Genomic DNA, 21,953 nt, shown 5'->3' on the forward strand with positions numbered 1-21,953 from the left:
ATAATATATTCAGCTTTTTATATGTAAAATCTTTGTTACATACATAATATGTGTCACATAATATGATGATTCATGTGTCACATGTTTCAGCTTGGTCATCTGCCAAATAAAATTTAAATTACATTTGCTAATAGGATAACACATTCACTGCCAAGCAGCATGAAAGAAATTCATATTATTAGCACATGCAAATGAAATTCAGATGGTAGGATGAGTAATAGGCCCCCACATTTGTTTTATTAGTTGTTCATGATTTGCTTATCAATTTTAATGCATCCAACTTTGTTGGACTTCTTTATACTTGTAAATTTGTGACATTTAATTTTGTGCATTTTTTATTATCTTTTTGCTTTTTGTGGCAAAGAAAAGATTTATTTTTTGTTTCAGTTGTTCAATGGACAATTCATTTTTATTTTCTGACATTAAAAGTTAAATTCCAGTTCATGTCAATTTCTTTTGAATTTATTCTTTTTAAAAAATTAATTTATAATAAGTAGCATGGATAGAACAGAATGTAAATGCTATTGAACTACTACCCACCAGGCACTCCTCCATCACAGAGAGTGGTCACTATCTTGGGTCGAGAGGAGGATGAGGAGGATGAGGACAGACAGACGCATGAACTCTTCTGCGAGATGGACGAACTGAGGAGTGTAGGTGAAGATGGAGATGTTGAATGGAGGGAAACTGCAAGGTTTGTACTTCTGTAGTACATTGATGTGTTAATTCTTTGTGTGTTTGCATTTCATTTGTTTCTGCCCTGCAACCACTATTTATTTGTATGGATTGTTTTCTGAAATAAATTTTTGGTGTATTATTATTGACCAGTTTATGATGTCTTAGTGACTGTCTTGTACTTAAATAAAAATAATAATTTCAATATTTTATGATGTTTGTTCTATTTGATTTATTGGCCAAACTGAAGATTGTTTGTAACTGTTTTACATTTTTCCAACAATATTTTAGTTTTTTTTTTGTTTGCCTAATAAATGGATTGGTGACTAATTTTGAACTCACATCCAGAATCATGTGATCATTCTTGCTTGAACTTGCATGCCTTTGTTGTGCTTACATAGTTACTTTTGTGAAAATGTTTGTCTATTCACACATTTCTGTCTGATCAGTTCTTGACATTTATATAATAATAACTATGGAAACATGTGTGGTGTGTGTGTGTGTTTGGTGTGAGTGTTTGTGGGATTGTTTGTTGTCTGCATAATGGGAATGAAAGCATATGTATGTGTATAGGTATTGTATCAATATTTATTTGCTCAACCAACTGGACATAAGTTACATCAACGCCAGCTGTGTTCTCCAAAGTACATTATGTTTTACTGAGCTACATTAAGTACTTTTTTTATTGCAAGCCAAATTTTTACTGCATTGATATTTCTACCTTTTACTTAAAAATGACACTAAACTGTTTTCTTATGCTGTATACTGTATTAATATTTCCATTTTATTCATTTTGTAATCAAAAAATCAGAAGAGAAATGTGTTGAGAGATTAAGAGATTAATATTGTGTTATATGTCTACTGTTCAAATATTAATTTTAAAGAGTTATTCACCTTCATTCTGGTGCTGCAGGCTTAAGCCTGTTTGTAAACATTAGAATGAATTTGTTAGAAAACATTCAATTGTTTGAATTGAAGATCAAAGAAACACCTTCATACATAAACAGTATGTCTACATTTTCTTTCTCTATTTTCCATGTTCTGTCAGCTAAAAACGAACGAAACAACACTTTAGTTTTATATTTGCTTTTGAACCAAGGCAGTGCACATTTGAATGCGACTAGGGCATTTAGTAATCAATCAAATAAATGGAAGGATGATAAATTAGTATATAAACCAGCAAATGGAATGATAAATGAGAAATGGATCAAATTGAAAGTGGATGAACTGTCTTTATTATTAATTAACACTGTAATAAAAGCATTATGTTCTACTATGTTTGTATTTATTTTTTTATTGACGTTTTCAAGGTGATGCTGAATACAAATGCTTTGTAACTGATTATATGCTGGAGGTGTATTTGTGTGTATGTTTGTGTGTGTATGTGCGTGTGTGTGTGTATGCGTGGTTGGCATACCCGTCTATGAGTGAGTGAGTCTATGAGTTATATTCATATGTTGGCTTGCATGTTGTCAGTCATATGAAAAATTATGTATTTGTAACATATTTTTTTGGCTTGTTTCTATTCTTTTCTTTATCATTCTAAGTAAATTAGATGTATCTTGAAATTTTTGTTGTTGTTTTCATATGCTTTTGATGTTTTTGAATTTTTAATAATAACTGATATAAATTCTTAGCTACAACCCTTATTTAAATAATTCAATGCTTTTAAATGTTATGCCTTGCATTAAGCTTGATCAAGGTTTTTAGAAGAGCTGATAACGATGGTGTTGATGATAATTCTTCCAACATCATTATATATCATCATTATCATTATTAATATATGTGGTTATCGTGCACAATATATATCATATTATATGTGTATGTACATTATTTATAAGTGTGTGTACAATATATGTCTGTATGTACATTATTATGACTTTATTATTCCCATTTTATTGTAGCTTTTCAATCATTTTATAGATGGTCTTATGAAAAGTTTGCTGCTTCTGGTACCGTTTCTTTAGAGTGAAATGAATTTATGTAATTAATGTTCTCTTTGCTTGCAATGCATTTAATGCAATTGCTTGAATCAACACACATTATTCTAAATAAATAAAACCTAAGCACTTATTTTTATATCTTTTTTTCATTTCTTCTGTAATGCTTGCTCAGACTGTCATCCTTGAATGTTTATCTAGGTAGCAATAATTATTACAGAAATCTATTTGCAAGTACTTCAATTTTTGTTAGATCTTAATATTTTTTATGTCAGTTAATAATTTATTTTTACTTTATATTTTTTTCCTTTAATTTGACCTTTCTCTGGCAAGCTATTAAAAAAATTTATGCAAGTTGTTCGTTTACCCTGTGTTTTTTGCTGCTTTGTAGTCAAATGCTGCTATTGAGTAAAATTGAACATAAAAATTTATTTCTGTATATTTAGTTTTTGTGTTGAAAAAGGTTCATTTATTATAATGATATGCCTCTGGTCTATCTGTTATTTGCAATAAAACAGAATGCTGCAGATTATGTGAACATTTTCTTTGAAAGAATTATTTACTTTTTTTTATTCAAAAATCTTTCCATAATAAAACTCAATAAAACTTAGCTCCTTTATTTCTATTAAAATTCTCTTGTTTTAAATTTATTTTATTTAATCCAATTCATCGAGAGCAGAATAACACTCAATTCAATTCACATTTGTAGATGGATAAAATTTGAAGAGGATGTGGAAGAGGGTGGAGACAGATGGTCCAAACCCCACGTGGCCACACTCTCCCTGCACTCCCTGTTCGAACTGAGGCAGGGTCTCAGGGTGGGAACTGTTTTGCTTGATATGGATGCCTCCAGCATTTCACAGATCACCGGTTAGTTGGTGTTCATTTGTTATCTTTGTATTACATTGTGATCGTTCTTCTGTTGTATGGCTGCGTGTTATGTTGTATTATGTTGCTCTTTATATTGATAGTGTTATTGTTGTTAGGTATGTTATGGGTTTATTTTAAAGATGACATTGTGGAAGGATTGTGAGAGAGAGGTTTGAAGAAATGTAGAGGATTGGATAATGAACAATTATTGTTAAGGCTAATTATATATAGTAACCTGTTTGATTGATTGCAGGCTTGTTGTGTTTGTGCCTGAGAGAATTTCACATGGTGATTTTATGTGAATATTTTAGATCAACTAGGTTTATACAGAAGTTTTTACCGTTTTCACTACAGTTGACTTTATTAAAAATTTTTTGTTTGCTAGTTTAATATCTGAAACATTTCTTATTTGTTATGAAGCATCATAACTTGTCTGAGCAAAACATGTTTTTTGAATTAATTGATATATTCCAGTGTAATTCAGAACATTTCAATGCCATCATTGCAAAATAGTAATGAAATTCAGATAGAACTTAAAAATCTGCTAATCAGATTTGATGCTGGATGGAGCAGTGGCATCAGGACAGATCAGCATAGATCAGCGTGAGAAGTTGCAGGAGGTGATGTCTCTGAAGCACAGGCACCAACACACCAAGAAAGAGGGTGGCCTCGGACTCCCAGTCATCAGGTCCCTTGCTGACATTGGTAGAAAAATGTCCTCCAAGAATTTTGATAGAAAAGGTGGGGTTTTGTAATTATTTTGTGTAGATGATGATGGAGTTGGAGTTAATTTGGTGCTAATAATTGTTTTCCAATGGTCAAAGAATTTCTTAATTTGATTAATTTTTCAAGATTTTATATTTTTTTTATATTTTTTTATTATGACTTCAAAATTCATCGCTTAGTTTGAAAAATGTTGAATCTTTTTATATCTGCTGATAGTTTATTAATTTGTTTAAGATTTGTTGCTTCAAATATCAAATTATTTATAATTAATATTCTCTGAGAAGTATGCACTTACACTTGCTGGCAAATTATGTACATGATGAGTCATATTTAATTAGATCGGTGTACCTTGTTTGTTATTTCAAGGACTGATAGACACTTCATCATATTTATTTGACCCATGACTTGATCATTAGCCTATTAATTTGTAAAAGTATGTACAGGGCTTAATTTGTTAAGTGTGTGAATTTGATGAACGTGAATTAATTATTAAAATATTCATTATTAGTTTTGTCTGTTTGTCTATCTGTCCAGTCATCCATCCATCCATTCATCCATCCATTCATCCATCCATCCGTCCATCCATCCATCCATCCATCCATCCATCCATCCATCCATCCATCCATCCATCCATCCATCCATCCATCCCTCTTTCTCTCTCTCTCTCTCTATCTGTCTGTCTGTCTGTCTGTCTGTCTATCTATCTATCTATCTATCTATCTATCTATCTATTTATCTATCTATCTATCTATCTATCTATCTATCTATCTATCTATCTATCTATTTGTTTTGAGTCCGTTCATTTATCTGTTCATCTATCTTCTTTATTATTCACATGTACCCACTTCTATTTCCTCAGAATCTTTCTAATCTCAAAATAATGAAAAGAGCAAGAATCTACCTCCAATAAATTATTTTTTCATTGCACCATGGAGACACATTCATGCTTGTGTTTTCAGGAAGAGATCTTTGGTGTTTTTTGTTTTTTTCATCGTTAGCATTTGCTTTCACCAAATAATTTAACTTGGACTAGTAACAATTTAACTTTATGTTGCCTTATCTTATTTTAAATTGTATCACTAATGTAAGTTTTTTGAATCATTCATCACAGAAAGTCATGCCCAGCTGAACACGGCGGCAGAAAAACAATTAGGTGATAACCTCGGTGAGACGTAAGAGTAACGATATAACTCACCAGTTTGCTCATTTCATTTTCATTTGCTCTTTTTATTTTTCATATTAATTTATTTTCATTTTCTAATTCTCCCACTACTAATATTAACCGATACCTATTTTCGCAATTGCAAAATAAAATGAATTATATAGTTTGAAGAATAAGGTGATCTTATATCTTTTTTTATTCTATACCAGAAAGATTTGTTGACTGGTGTTTGTGTTATTTAATCTCTATGTACATAGCCTAACTTTATAAATTTTTGTGACAGTGTGCTTCTTTATTTGAGTTGTACATAGCTTACTTGGTAACATTTTAAAAATTCACTAACCAAACGTAATTTTGTTGTGATGTTTTGATTCGGGTTAGCGTTTTTTATAGGGTTTCTCATATAGACCGTGTGTTTAGTGCATCATAAATTCTTTGCATATCTCTAACTTCGAATTTATGCTTTATGAAATAAACATCTATTTTGTCTATGATATTTAATAAGACGTTTTTATATCCACCTGCCTGCATCTCTTCACACCTGGTTCTTGTTCAAATTGATTTTTTTTATAACCATTGATAGTTTCGATAGTTAAGTTTGAAATTATTCAAGTTGATTATGTTTAAAAATAGTTTGAAATATTTTGTTTACATTAGCATATTGAACCCTGTGATCAAGTTATTTTCAATTCTGCTAGTTAAGTTTCTTTGGTTCGCCATGTTACGCTGTCATCCTCCTTTTGTTATCAAGTCATTGTATATAAACATCCTTCTAGTTTGATAACTTCATTCAATCACATATTATACATTGCACATGAGTTATATTAATATTTTTAAACACACTGGTTGGCTTATATTTTGTAAGTAGATTAATTTTATTAATTTTTAACCTTTGGACTATATTTATCATTCCCACTATTTTACTAGTTGAACTGCTGAAAAGCTAGTAAAACAAAAATTAAAAACAAATAAATAATTTATAGTTATGCGTAATTAATATATAAATTCATTTTTAATATCCGGTTGCTAGGCAACACGAATCCCTCAAGTATTCCTCATGCAGTGACCTCTCCAAAGACATTGGGATCAGCTTCGGATCTCATTGCTCCTGGCGATGATGTTAACAGTGGCCATAAGGTAGGCTACATGACATTCATCTTGTATTGTTGTTGCCGTCGTCACTGTTGTTGTTTCTTTGTTTCAATGCTGTTATCAATCATCTCATTGTTGTTGTTGTTGGTGTTGTTGTTGTTGTTGGTAGTGGTGTTTTTAATGGTGTCTGTTATTAGTGTTGTTTTTGTTGTTTTTTTACTGTCAGTTTTTTTTATGATTTTGTTATGTTACAAAGAAAAAGTTATCAGTCATTTGGGATTTTGTAGTTAACTAATTGTATCATTGTTTCTGGGAGAAATGTCTGTATAGAAACTAATTAGAATTCATTTGAATATCTAATGAAGAGGAGATGAATGGAATGGAACAGCATGACGTAGTGTACTTTGAGAATGTTAAATAAATATTTTTTTAATAATCACTCATATTTATTGAAACTTTTTATTAATCATAGTGATAATTGTGTAGTTAGCAAACTGTCAAATAGATGTTTTAAAAGCATTTTGAATGCATGCTTAATGCTGAGTCTACGCAAGGTGCATGCATGCCTGGGACTCATAATAATTTGATATGTTTTAGAAACATACGTTCAAGTTTTAACTAAAGCATGATAAGATCTCTGCCGGACTCTAACACTTGATATGAACGATCACTTGAAACATTTAATCTTCTACTTCACTGGAACATCTGGTGTTATTTTTTTCTTTATTTTATCTCATTCGTGCAAGCACTTGTGGAGGTGACAATGAATTGATAGGACCTCTTGAATGTTTTATTATTATCATTAAGTCTGAAACTATCTATATTCAACAAACACACTAGATTTTTATATGGCGTCTCATATGTGGGTTGTCTTCAAAAACCATTTTCACAAATGTACGAAGCACAAAAAACAGTTGTCATGTATTAATTATGAATTTGCGTTTGAACCATATAGCTCAGTAACCGAAAAATAACTAAATAGTGCAAAGACCATAGGTAAATACTTTTGTTAGTGTCTTAGCTAAAGTTTATGAATACAGAAAAAACAAATATCCCAAATTATTTTGAAGTTGAAATAATGTCCCAAACTAGAATGTAATGAGATTATTTACAGTTTTGTGTCATTTCTTCCATGCTTAGTTGTTTTTCAGAATTTAGGTTAACGATTTTTTACGAGTTAAATTATTCCTACTTTTATTAAAAGTGTTTATTAGTTCATTGTTTTGGATTCTTTTTATTAATTGGAGCCCCAATATTATTCATTACTGTATACTTGAATGAATATATGTTTCATATAAATAGGTAGCTTGCTATTATATATGTGTTAAAACTCATTTAATTTAGCAAATAATTTAGTGCACACGTAGCCACTGCTGTCTTGGCCTAAATATTGAGTGATACTGGTTTGAGATACACGATATGATATAGTATCAAATCCATATAAGCATTTTACTATTTTTTCAAAAGTTTTGCTCAAAACGAAAAATAATTTCGACATAAAAAGATTCCAGTGAGCTTATTTTGTAGATTTTAAATTGTAAATGGAACAAATTTTATCTTAAACGACGTATACAGAGATTGAATTTTAATACACGTTTAACTTTATATGATTGCCAATAGTATCTGCCTGATGGAGAATGGTTGTTTTTGTTTTATTCGCTCAAAATTCTACTTATCAAAAAAAATTTATAACTTTTAATATATTCCTTTTTTTTATTAATGAATTCTCACATTAGCATTGTGTTCATTTTCACGAAGAGGTCTTAGCGAACAAGGTTTTGTTATTATTAAGATGTTGTCAGTGTTAACATTCATTATGATTATTGTCGTTTCTGCTAACACTGGATGCTAACACTTTTTAATAATAGAAATATATCACTAGATGAGTCTAATTGATGTCGTCTTGTGACTTTTTAATTGAAGATTCCTAACAATTAATTCCTAGCAGTGGAGTTTTTAATTTTTCAAGCTTGAAAATTAATTTTTTACGTTTTAATTTTTCTTCTTTTTTTTTTATTTCTTCAGTTACGGTTTTTCAATGTCGACTCATCATCATTAATGCAAAAGCTTATTTTCAACATTTTTGAAATGTATCCATTTATGTTTTCTCAACTACCATGGGGGATGACATTGGTTCATGCTGATTTTAACATAACTGGTTAAAAAATAAGTTGAGTTATCACAGGTTTTTTATAATTTATTTTCAAATTTTTTGTTAGTTTATTAATCAATTTTTTTCTGTTGTTACTCTGGTAGCGTTTCATTTCGTGCATTGCTAATTTATTTTATTTTACGTGTTAATTTAACAAAATTAATATTATTAACAATATTTGTTTATTACTTTTCATTTTAAAATCGTTGAGCTTATTTAATTGTGTAATTGTGTTTGAATCTAGTTTGTTCCGGTATTATTATTTTTTTTATTATTTACATGCGATTGTTTATTCATGTTATTTTAAATCTTTGTTGAAAACAACTATGGAGAAATCTGTTGACAGTTTTGGAGGAATGATTAATACATTTCAATGTTCTGCTCCATTTTTTCATTTTTTTAGAAAACAGTTTTAAAATTATTTATTTATAAGTACATTTTTAAAGTTTTGAATCATGTTTGTGCAATTAAAAATGTTTTTCTTAAATCCATAAAAACTTTTACATTTAAACGTAGCGACAATGGTCTGACAACATTTAAAAGATCTGTATTTTTATAATGTGATCCATATTTACGTTACTACCACAGGCATTAATCTATTCTGAATGAATAATGTTAGAGTCTATGTAAAACTTTTTTGCTGCTTTTTTTGACACTTTGTTTAAAACTCATCACTGAAAAACAAAACTTGCAAGTATTTTTACGACTGATATTTTCCAAATTAAATGAACATAACAACAACAACAAACACAACAACAAATACAGAAACGCCAAACAACAAATACAGAAATAACAACTCAACAAACAGTTCAACCAGCACTTCTTCAAGAAGATCCCTGTGGGAGCTGAGGCAGCCAACATAATGGTTGGTGAAGTGGATTTCCTTTCCACACCGTTCTTCGCATTCGCTCGCCTCCAGAAGGCAGTCATACTAGGTGAAATCACCGAAGTTGCTGTCCCATCTAGGTGATTTGTTTTCTTTTATTTTTTAGCTGTCTCTTGTTTTCATGTCATTGCTTTTCCGTTTATTAAATTGCTTTTAAATAATTATTTATGATTTTTTTAAATGCTATTTTAGGGCTTTATATGAAGAGAATTTTTTTAGAATTAAGCGGTTCAAATTTGAGTTACGTTGGCTATTGATAATAACCATTTAATAGCGTAAATAATTATTCTTTATATATAGTTATTTATCCGTCTGATCTAATCAGTTATTTATATTCATTTCTTCGTTATATTTCATTAATTTCACTTAGCTATCAGGTTCCATTCCTTCATTACATTTCAATAACTCCACGCTGCTACCAGGTTCATTTTCTTCCTGCTGGGACCGCAAGGACATCAGGAGAAGTACAGGGAGATTGGAAGGTCCATCGCCACGCTAATGTCTGATGAGGTTTGTGTTCTCTCATAACCTGATCCAAAGTAGAAATTATTTTGTACTTTTTCAATTAATAATTTAATAAAATAATTTTTTTATTTCTAATAAATTTTGTTTCCATATAATAATTTATTGTGCTTTCTCTAATTTCCATTGTTTGGTTAAAAACATCAGGAATATTTAAAAAATTGTTGACTTCATCTTAAAAATACTTCTACATAGTCATTATACTTGATAGGTTTGCAAGCAAGTCTTATTTTTGATGATCTGTGTACATATATTGTGCACTTTTCACTGCCAACTTATGTTTGTTTTGTTATCTGAATTCTGCGAATTCTAGGATGTCCGTGTGTGTGCGTGTGTGTGTGCGTGTGTGTGTTCCATATATATTGTATGTGTTTATTATAGTATTTGATATAACTTATACTGCTTATAAATTGCATTAGAAAGTAATTCATTTGTTGTTAGTCTTTATTTATATGTTTATTTTATTTAATGGAGACTACTCCTTTCCTTTATAGTTGATTGTTCAGGTTTTTATAGTAAGAGTCTGCTCATATAATCATTAATGCATTAATAAACTCTTGCCAGGATTTATGAGTGTCTCACCTTAATGACCTTCCAAACAATTTATGACTCTTGCTCTGTCATTATCCAACCTTTATTTAGGCTTTCTGTATCTTATTTGGACTTAAGAATCTTGGAGTTAGTAAGAATGAATTACGTTTTTTAAATTGACTTAAGAAAAATCTGAATACATCACATATTCATCTTCTTTTTAAAACAACATGATTTAAAAAAAATTGTACTTGCGTGCTCTTGTTTGTTCTTTTTAAATGCAACTAGCATTTTTGTCTTTGTTAAAAACATATTTTATTTAAATTGATAAAACATTTTTTTAAAATAAAATATAAACTATCATTTTGTGCACCACTGCATTGAAAAATTTTTTTTTCTTTTTCATTAAAAATTTTTTCCTCTGCATGTATGTTTTCACTATTAAATAAATGCTGCATAGACTGCTTCAAAAGCAAGAATTCGTTGTATTTTCCATGCTGTTTCTCGTTATTTGTTCAGGACGACTCGTTGGAATAATTGCAAAACTCATTTTTTTCTTAGTAAAACTACAAAAAGGATTCTATCAATTTTTTTTCACGTATTTGATTTTTTGATCGTTCATCATTATGATAAAAAATTTATACGTTTAAAATATTTCTAGGTCATCCACCTAATCCATTTTCTGTATGCTTCGTTGCGTAAACTGACGTAATGTTTCTACTTTGTCCAATTCAGTTTTACTTTAGTTTTGCACAAACGTTGCTATTGCCCTTCGACAGTTTTTGAATTATTTTCTGAAATTTGTTAGCTTGATATGTTTCACTATTTAAGGAATTTTTTATATTGTTTAAACGTTTTGTTTAATTTGAAGACGAGCACAAATTTGAAATTTATTTTCAAACCTCATCCAGATGTTTCTTATTCTCTGCTGTAAAGTTTATAAATTTTATTTAACTGTTCTTTCGACCAAACTTGTCTGATCTGATGTCTTTAGAGTCTAAAATAACGATTCTTCATCTGGTCTTCCGTGGCATTCTGCATTGGTTGCTCTATAAATCATTTGATTATAATTATAGTCATTCATACTAATGCAACAACAACATCATAGCCACATTTTACTTGCAACCCATGTTCTTTTGTTCAAATGGATATTTTAGTTGTTATGCACATTAATGGGTTATATGATACACACACACACACACTGTGTTTGTGTGCGTGTGTGTGCGCGCGCGTGCGTGTTTGTAGAACAAGTAGATGAATTTATATAAAAACATCACCATCTCTTTTTCCACATTGTTTTTTTTTTCTGTTAAACAGTAATCATATCGTTCATGTAGTACATTTTTTTGTTTTGCTTTTTAAAATACTATTTTGAGAGAGATTTATTAACTGCCTAATTCTTTTACTGCTCATTCAGTCATTCACATCTTGCTGAGAATCTTGCTTCACAAGCATCATTTGTTTGCATTCATTTCTTTCTCCCTAATTTTTTCCATTCATCTGTCTTATAGCTGCTTGTTTATGTTGCGGCTGTTATTCACTCCATTTGTTTTTCCTCTATAATATACTTTTCCATCTATAATTTAACTCTTTTTTATTCTTGTACATCCCTACTCATTTATTCATGAGTCCATCCATCCATCTTACCATCCATCCATCCATCCATTCATTGTTCAATTCTTTTATTTATTTTCTGTTGTGTTGATTTTCAACATCATCCACCCTTCCTTTAATTCATTCAAATTTTCTTCAACTCATTTTAAATTCATTCATCTCCTCGATGATCTTTCCAAACGTAACCATTGTTTTTTCTTCGTCTTTTCAATAATCCATTTCATTTGCCCGTTCATCCATCCACGTTCCACTTATACAGTCTTTCATGCAGGTCGACATTCATTCACTTATGTATGCACTTTCTATATGTTAATTAATTAATTAATTAATTCATTCATTCATTCATTTATTCATTCATTTATTCATTTATTCATTCATTCATTCATTCATTCATTCATTCGTCAATCCGTCCATCAATATTTGATAAATATTTACTCACCGCCTCATACCGGCAATAAAATTTAAATAAGAAAGCACACGCGAGTCATTGATTGAGCTAATATTTCATTTCCTCCCTCACAACAGATAAACAAACATCAACCACACGATAAACCTTCACGACAACCACAACCTCATCGCACACACACACACACACACACACACACTGATCCATCGCATGTGTACTTTAACGTCAGTTGTCATGGGTAATCCATACACCATCTATGTTAACATATATTTATGTAAACAGCATCCTATTAGATTTGGCATTGCCCTGTAATGTTATACCGTTAAATGTTATAAAGACAATTCTATATGGATTGTATATTTTATTTTGTTGGAGTTGTAATTGTAGATATGATGTGATTAAGTTTCATCATTACATCATCCTTATCATCCTCATCATCAGACATCGTGTTTGCAGCAAAAAATGTTATTATTTCCCTTCGCAATATTTGATGTTTACAAAATTATATGGAAAAGTACGGAACCACATCTCATTCTGTTCCTATTTACAGACAATCAAACAACTACATATCATCAAACAATGCAAACTTTTTTTAATCCGTTATGTCCGTTACATGGTTCACTGCCCTCTACTAGGTCACATACGTATTAATATCGCATATTATGGAATATCTAGATTAACATTTCCAATTGTCCGCTGTCTAATTTCTAAGTAGAATTAGATAGGATTAAAATGTGTTTGTTTACATCTGAAGGTCATCCATTTTGCTGATTAGTTTTGATTTGTTTGCCTGGCTGATCGGTTGTCTAGTGTTGGTTTGGTAGGTGTTTGTTTATTGGTCATAGGCTGGTCACGTGGTGGTCATCATGCGATGGTCATTGATCAGTTATATACTAATATTAAGTGCATTACATTTTCACGCTATTGGTAATACTGTTACGATGATGAAGATGGTGACACGATAGCATTTGAAAGGATCGATGCTGGGTGGTTAAAATTAAAGGCTATCTAGGGCTATAATAATGAAAATGATAACAATAAATATAATATAACAGTAATATATATTTTATTTTATTATATTTCATATTTATATTTATATATATATATATATATATATTAATACTTACCTCCGTCAAACAAATATAGCATTGCAGTCATACATTTGAACTTGTTTGCGTACAAAACACATGGACATATCGTAGCAGATAACGTACAAGTGTTTATTTATTGCATCACTACAACTTTGTTATTATAACCTATATGCAACCTGCCCACGTGCTGCTGATATTAAGGTTTTTTTGGTTTCTAATTATTATTAAAATATTTTTTTATTGTTTTTATTGTTCGTGTTGGTTTCCTTTATATAGTAAGTGCTTCATGCTATGTGTGTGCGTCTTTTATTTTATATGAAAGAAATTTTCTCTCTGTTTATTTTATTTTATCATCACTTAGCTAGTGAAATATATCTCACAGTGGATGCTACATTTATTTAGAGATTGATGTTTATTGTTTTTATTATTATTGTTATTATTGCTATTATTGTCGTTTATTTTTAGATTGACTTTTGTTGTTGTAGTAATTATTGTTGTGGTTGTTGTTGTTTTTATGTTTGTCCATTTTCAAATTATTTTCTTATTGGCAATGTTTTATTTTCCTAGTTTCAACATAGTTTCGACATTCTTTCAATATTTCTTAGCTGGTGTGTTGGTTTCTTTGTCAAATTAAACGTTGTCTTTGTCACAAGTCAATGAAACATGTAGATTAATTTTATAAATGTAGATTGTTGTTAGCTTCTTTTTAGTTAGGATGTGTATATGTATTTGTATGTTATGTCCATTGCGTTTAATACCATAATACACCCAAACATATGCATGCAAAACGAAATTTTACGTTTGAGCTATCTATTCATTATCCCACAATTTATAATTCATAAACAATTATGATTGTAAACATTCTTTGTTGAATCATTATTCATAAAAGTCCTATGAACGAAAAAAGTTTTATAAAATTTTGAATTCTCTTGAGTGAAATATCATAGCTTCCTTAACTGTCGTTGTTTATATTCAAATTCTACTTTTATGTTATTATTATTAACATTGTTACTAACGGTATTATTTTTTTGTGTGATAGCCATTTTTATCATAATTCTTTCTGACCATCATCACACATGCCAACTAACCAACCAACCAGTCTATCTACCCAACTCAACCAACCAGCCAATCAACTAATCTAAACTTCCGAATCTTAACTTTCCTCTAATTTCTCAAATCCAACCTACTCAACCAGCCAACCAAGCTCCACTCATTCACCCACCAATCAACCAATCTCCACTCATTCACCCACCAGCCAACCAACCTCCACTCATTCACCCACCAATCAACCAACCAGGTCTTCCACGATGTGGCATACAAAGCTCACGACCGCAAGGACTTGATGGCAGGCATAGATGAGTTCCTGGATTGTGTGACAGTCCTTCCACCTGGTGAGTGGGATCCGACCATCCGCATCGAACCCCCGAAAAGTGTACCGTCACAGGTTTGTTGCTGGATCAATCATATATGTGATTGTGATTGTATGGTTGAATTAGTGATTGACGTGATTTTTATTGAGTGTGTGTGTTTGTTGAGGGCTTAGTAACTAGTTGATTGAATGATTGATTAATTGATTGATTGATTGATTGATTGATTGATTGATTGATTGATTGATCGATCGATCGATTAATCGATTGATTGATTGATTGATTGATTGATTGATTGATTGATTGATTGATTGATTGATTGATTGATTGTTATTTGTTTACAGAATATTTGGTTAAAATAGTTTGAAGATGTTTTCGAAACAATCACATGCTACATAAGGATTGTTACCTGTTTGTTTGGTGATAAATTTTGTTATTCATGTCGTCTTTTGATGTGTGTATGTTTTACTTTTTATTGTTTATTTCAATCACTATCTGGTAAGTACGACATTGTTTGAGCATAAATTATTTCTTCTATTCTTTAATTAATTTTGGGTGAAAAAAGGAAAGACACGAAAATTATGGCTTCTGAATAAATCAATATTTGTGATTTGTGGATTTTTTGTTTGTTTTGGCCTGAGAATTCGTGCTTAAAAATTTGTTTACATTTTATTTTTCATCATGAACAGCGTTTGGTTTGGTGTATGTCAATATATGCGCGTTTGTGTGTGTTTGTGTGTGTGTTCAGAGTTTATATTCGGATGCCTGTCTTTCGTCAAAGTTTGCAATAATTTTGTATCTGGTTTTGTTTGTTATCAAGAAGGATTATTACATAATATCGCTTTCTAGTAGTGCGTAGCTTTACCATTCATGAACAATTGTTGAAATTATCTTAATGGCAGTAAGTGATTGATTTGTTTACAGGAGAAACGAAAGAGACCCCCACCAGCAGATGGAGAGCTTCCAAACGGCAAGACGATGATGGAGGCAGAACCCGAGGAGCATGGTGATAAGACACTCATCAGAACTGGAAAGTTTGTTGCATTTCTTCCTTTTTCTGTTTGCTTGTCTTATTGGTTTTTATGCTAATGTATTTCCGTGCCTTTCTTTCTGTACTGTTTATTGTTCTTTTATTAATACTGTTTAAGTTTTAAAATTGATGTTCTTCATTAGTTGCTGTCTTATCATTTTTTTAAAAAAAGAACATTTTCAGAAATAGCTTTTTTTGCGTACATGCCAATGTCAGCTGTTGAAAGGCATCTCATTGATCTGTTGTTGTAGTATTTGTAGCTGTAGTCATCGCCATTCATTTCATTTAATTCATTTATGACATTTGATATTTTACATTCTTTTTTGTTCTTTTTTTCATAACATTTGCCGAGTCAAAATGTTAAAATCTATTGCATCGTTCAATCTACTGAGTAACATGTACTATAAACTGTGATTTTAAAAGGTTTGCCATGTGAAATTATTTTTATTCTGCACACATTCTAATAACGCGTTAAAGTTGTAAAGTCCTGCAAAATAAAAGGTTTCAGAAATTAAAATTTGAATAAGTCTCAAAGATTTGTTGATATGCATAAGAATTTTAACTCAAAAAATTTATTGTAAAGTTTATAATTTAATTATCATGGTTTTAACTCTGCTGTATAAAAAATGAAAAAGAGTAATTTGTTTTCTGCAAATGTTTATGAAACCTCTTATAATATATTTCTGGAATGATAATGATTACAAAAATTAACAAGATGAAAATGAACTAAAAGTTTCAATGAGTTTGAATGAATAAGTTTCCAAATATTATAGATCTAGACATAATCTTTTAAATTAGTCTCTGACTACTGTAAAGAAAACAAATACCGATGACATTCGCAGAATATTTGGCGGTCTGGTCAATGATGTGAAACGCAAGGCACCCTGGTACCTCAGTGACTTCACAGACGCTCTGCACATACAATGCGTGGCAGCATTTTTCTTCATGTACTTTGCAAGTCTTACCCCCATCATCACCTTTGGTGGCCTGCTAGGGACTGCCACTGATAATAATATAGTTAGGGGCTTTTGCATTTTTGAGGGTTTATGTTATAAATAACTTTTTTGCTGTGTTATTAAACTATTTGTTGGGTTTTAGAGTTTATACAGAGATTTATTTAATTTGTATTTTACATGCTGCTTGTTTGTCAGGCTGCGATGGAAAGTTTGGTGAGTGGGGCAATATGTGGAGTGACGTATCACTTGTTTTCTGGCCAACCCTTAACAATTATCGGTTCAACTGGCCCTGTGCTGGTCTTCGAAACCATTGTCTTCCATTTCTGCAAGTTCGTATCTGTCCACAGTTATTTTTTATTATTATTGTATTATTAATATTTTTATTATTATTATTTTTATTTATTAAAGCTTTGTGTTTGTTAAGTGTTACATTACTTCATGTTCATACGTTACAACAAATAGCGATCGCAAATGGAATTATCTGGAGTTTCGTTTCTGGATTGGCATGTGGATGTGTGTGTTCCTCATGATTATGGTGGCGTTCGACCTGAGCTCTCTGGTGCGCTTCATCACTAGGTTCACAGAAGAAAGCTTTGCCATGTTGATAGCCATTATTTTCATTTATGAAGCGTTCAGTAAGCAATTTGAAATTCTTCACAAGTTTCCTGTCAACTTGCATCCAAACGATCCACTTGACTATAACTGCACGTGTCTGCCGAAACATCTCGGACCACCTGAAAAAGAGTCACCATTGTTTTCTAACTATACAACTCCCTCCATGCTCGATTTGGAGGAAGAACAAGGTTTTTTAATGGTGAAGCATATGATGATGATTCTTATTCATTACATTCATAACTTGCGCAGTTTCCTTTTCTTATTCAAAATTAAATTTAAATTAAATTTAGAATTAAATTTTATAATTAAATTTGTTGAACTTTTGATGCTGTTCCATTCTTTAAGGTTTCGACCATTTGAAAAACACAACCTTCTACTGGAAAGATCTGACAGCCCCAGAATGCAAGTCATTAGGTACTTCAATTTTTCACTCAGTCTAATTTTCTATGTTTATAGATAATTTTTGACATTCAAATTTCAGCTGTTTTGCCTTTATAATTAAATTTTGAGCTTTCTCAGATGAAAACTTCTTAAACTAATAATTATTCGCTTTAATATGCTCTTTATTATGGAAAAAAATTGTTTCATACTTTAGTAGAAAACGAATTTGACGCTACAAGTTAAATTGTAAATTGTTTGTTCCTGATTCAATGATTTTAAATTGTTCATTGAACGGATGTTAATTGAATGGGTGATGAATAAACACGAACAAAGGTGGCGTTCCCGTCGGGACAGGTTGCGATACGCCCCACTACGTACCCAATGTCTTCTTCTTCTCATGCATCATCTTCATTGGCACATTCACTCTTTCCATGGCCCTCAAGTTCTTCAGAAATACCAGATTTTTCCCGAACAAGGTACGTTTCATTGGTTGCATTTATAGGATTCGATCAACATGTTTCAAAACTATAAATGTATACACTTTATAAATGAGAGAATGAGAGAACATCAACGACAATAATGTTTATAATTAAAAAATGGTGATAATAATACTGTTGAAATAAAGGTGAGAGTGTTAATCAGTGACTTTGCTGTATTCACATCCATCTGCGTCATGGTCTTCTTTGATTTCATGGTTGGTCTTGATACCAGCAAACTGGAAGTCCCTGCCAACCTGAGAGTCAGTTTACGATTTTTTTAATTTTTGTACTGATATTGCGATTTGTTTTTTTTTTAAACCAAACAATAATTTCCAAATTGTAATCATAATTAAAGTCCCTGTTAGCCATACATTCATCAATTTTATATGTATAATACAATCAAATATCTATTTATTAATGTTTTTCAATTGTACACTTATACAATTTAATATCAGTTGAATAAAATTGTACAATTATACAATAAAGTATCAAATCTTTTATGCAGCCGACTCGTCACGACAGAGGATGGCTGATTAATGGATTCAGTGGTCGCAACCCCTGGTACACAGTGCTGGCTGGCATCCCGCCTGCCCTCTTCTCCACCATCCTCATCTTCATGGATCAACAGATCACTGCAGTAATCATCAACAGGAAGGAGCACAAACTTCGTGTTAGCTCTTCTCTTATTTCTTCTTCATTGAATATCGGCATGTTGTATCTGGGAAACATTTTTGCTACCTTTCTGTTAGGCGTATTATTTTTTATCAAGTTAATTTCTATTTGACTTGTTAAATGTTGTTTAGATTTTTAAGAAGTCATCTCAATAATAATAAAATTAAATAATTGAATTTCTTATGGAATGGATGATGAATGATGTGCCTTCAGAAAGGTGGTGGTTATCACTTGGATTTGTTCCTCATCACCATCCAAATCGGGATCTGCACTGTTCTCGGTACGCCATGGTTCGTGGCTGCCACTGTGCTCTCTATCAACCACGTCAGAAGTCTCACCAGGGAGTCGGAGTCATCTGCTCCTGGGGAACGACCCAAGTTCCTCGGGGTTAGGTAAGTGTATAACGTCCCCCTCTTTGAATGACCTATCGAATGCGTTCGTTATTCTAGATTTTTTATTGGTGTCCATTGTTTTTTTTTATATGCCGTAGTTTCGTTCAAAAACTGTAAAACTGTCAAGTGACATATGAGAAATCATTAATTTTGGTGTAATGACCTGCTGACCAGGGAACAACGTGTGACCGGCACCCTCGTGTTCATCATGGTTGGTCTGTCGGCGTTCATGGCAAAGGTTCTTGTGGTGAGTTCTGGCGAATTTGTCATTTCAAGACATTTAATTCAAAAATACTTATTAATTTGAAATGTAATTGTTCAAGTAAGCATCAATAAATATTTTTATGAACTTTTAAATGTTCGAAATGAATTGATTGTATGAACTTTAGTTGCTGCCAATGTCAGTCCTCTATGGTGTCTTTCTGTTCATGGGCATATCTTCGCTTAAGGGCATCCAGGTATATTCCCTTCATCCATTTATTATTATTAAAAGAATTTGAATAAATATTTTCCAATAACCTGACAGCTAATATTGCTTGCTGATGATGACTGTTAATATTTCAAGTGAGATTTTGTTACGTGTTGTTGTTGTTTACAGTTTGTGCAGAGGATGATGGTGTTCTTCATGCCCGCCAAGTACCAACCTGATTACATGTTCCTTCGACATGTGCCCATTCACAGAGTCCACCTCTTCACCTTCATCCAGTTCCTCTGTCTCGCTGGTCTCTGCATCATCAAGGAAATCAAGATCATCTCCATTGTATTCCCACTCATGGTTCGTTCATTTGTTTTGTTTTGTTTTGTTTGTTTGTTTTTGTTCGTTTGTTCATTTGGTTTATTGAATATTTGATTGACATTTCAGTTGTAAAATTTTGAATAAAAAATTTTTTTGTTTGATCACATAATCGTTAGTATTCTTTATATTGAAGTTATTTTACTTGTGGAAACAAAGCTAATTTTTTAACGAAAACATCAATAGCCATTTGTTTTTGGTTCTTCCCGTAGTAAAAACATGTTCGCTTATGAACATCCACCTCCATCCACCAGGTTCTGGCAATGTGTTTCATCCGCAAGTCACTTGACTACCTCTTCACTCAGCACGAACTGCGCTGGCTGGATGACATCATGCCCGAGGCTAACAAGAGAGAGAAGGAGGACAAAAAGAAGAAGGAATTGGAAGAGTTGAATGAAGATTTTGAAGTACAATTACACTCATTTTTTTGTTTTATTTTTTAGCGGTTTCCCTTTCGTTGATCCTGTAAATGATTTTTCATGCCCCACATTTGATGATATTTACCTCTAATTAAATGTCCACTACAACATCAGATGGGCATTGACAATCCAGTTCGCAAGCCTCCCATGAACAAGAGTGGCTCGGACATGTCGCACCACATCAACATTTCCGAAGAGATGGCGAAGACCTCCATCTGGAAGAACATCAGCTCCGACGACCCCGTCGACCTACTCCAACAACAGGCTCAAACGAAAGCCAGGTATCCTTTCTTTTTCATCTCATCTTGTCGGAAATAAATCAATTTAAAACAATTTGTTTTAGATATTTTATGTTTTAGTTATTGTAAAAATAATGTCACGAAATTAACAATAAAAATTAACAGTAAAATTAAATTATTTTATCGTCATCAAAATTTTTACATTTAAAAAACAAATAATTTGAAAGCGACACACGTCATAGCTTGATCCATGAGCATTACTGAATCCTATTTCGAGGATTAAAAATTGAAATTTTAAAATTGAAATTCACGAATTTGATCTTTTTTTCCAATCAAAAATCATCATGACAGTCATACCACAACGTTTTCATTCTCATCTATTTAACCATCATTATCATCATCGCCACCATCATCATTGTCATTATCGTCGTCGTTGTCATCACCGCCCACATTACTGCCGATAGAAATTCGAAGAAAGAGGGTCCAGTTAAGTTCAAGATAGCAGAGGATGATGACGAAGAGAAGGACCACCTGATCCAGCCCAGCCCGCCGCAGATCCTCATCGAGTCGCCATCCTCCATCAGTGTGGCCAAGGCAGAAAACTCGCCAACCAAACTGTGATGTGGTGTAATGATCTTGTCGAAGATTGTGATGGTGGTGTTGGTGATTGTGACTTGGGTTGATAAGTTGCAATGACGGTTCGTTTGATGATGACGACGATGACGATTTGTGATGAATGAGTGTTGATGATTATCAGCATGCTGAGGTCGATGGCTATCGTTATTGAATGACCATTGTCATTCAATGGTGACCTCTGAGTCGATTATTTTCGTCTAAATCATCAGATGGTCGATGAAATGAGTTTAAAATGTTGCAGCTTCATGAACGTATCGTCGTTGTGACTGATGTTGGTGCTGAGTTGCACGCAGACATGGCATAATTA

The 21,953-nt window shown here is 31.8% G+C and overlaps 1 protein-coding gene across 1 annotated transcript; it reads left to right on the forward strand.

Moving 5' to 3' along the window:
- Positions 1–518: 518 nt before the first annotated feature.
- HELRODRAFT_62260 (hypothetical protein) lies at positions 519–21,089 on the forward strand (the record flags this gene model as incomplete). Its single annotated transcript, XM_009011226.1, has 20 exons — positions 519–694; positions 3,325–3,485; positions 4,038–4,226; positions 6,404–6,510; positions 9,426–9,583; positions 9,926–10,013; positions 14,965–15,111; positions 15,962–16,068; positions 16,907–17,081; positions 17,216–17,349; positions 17,483–17,823; positions 18,350–18,492; positions 18,642–18,755; positions 19,001–19,165; positions 19,381–19,559; positions 19,734–19,806; positions 19,949–20,017; positions 20,158–20,334; positions 20,607–20,759; positions 20,886–21,089. 20 exons carry the CDS (start codon positions 519–521, stop codon positions 21,087–21,089), a joined length of 3,060 nt encoding a protein of 1,019 aa, XP_009009474.1.
- Positions 21,090–21,953: the final 864 nt, after the last annotated feature.

Source organism: Helobdella robusta (genome assembly GCF_000326865.2).
Source record: "Helobdella robusta unplaced genomic scaffold HELROscaffold_1, whole genome shotgun sequence".
In the NCBI taxonomy this organism is placed as follows: Eukaryota; Metazoa; Annelida; class Clitellata; order Rhynchobdellida; family Glossiphoniidae; genus Helobdella; species Helobdella robusta.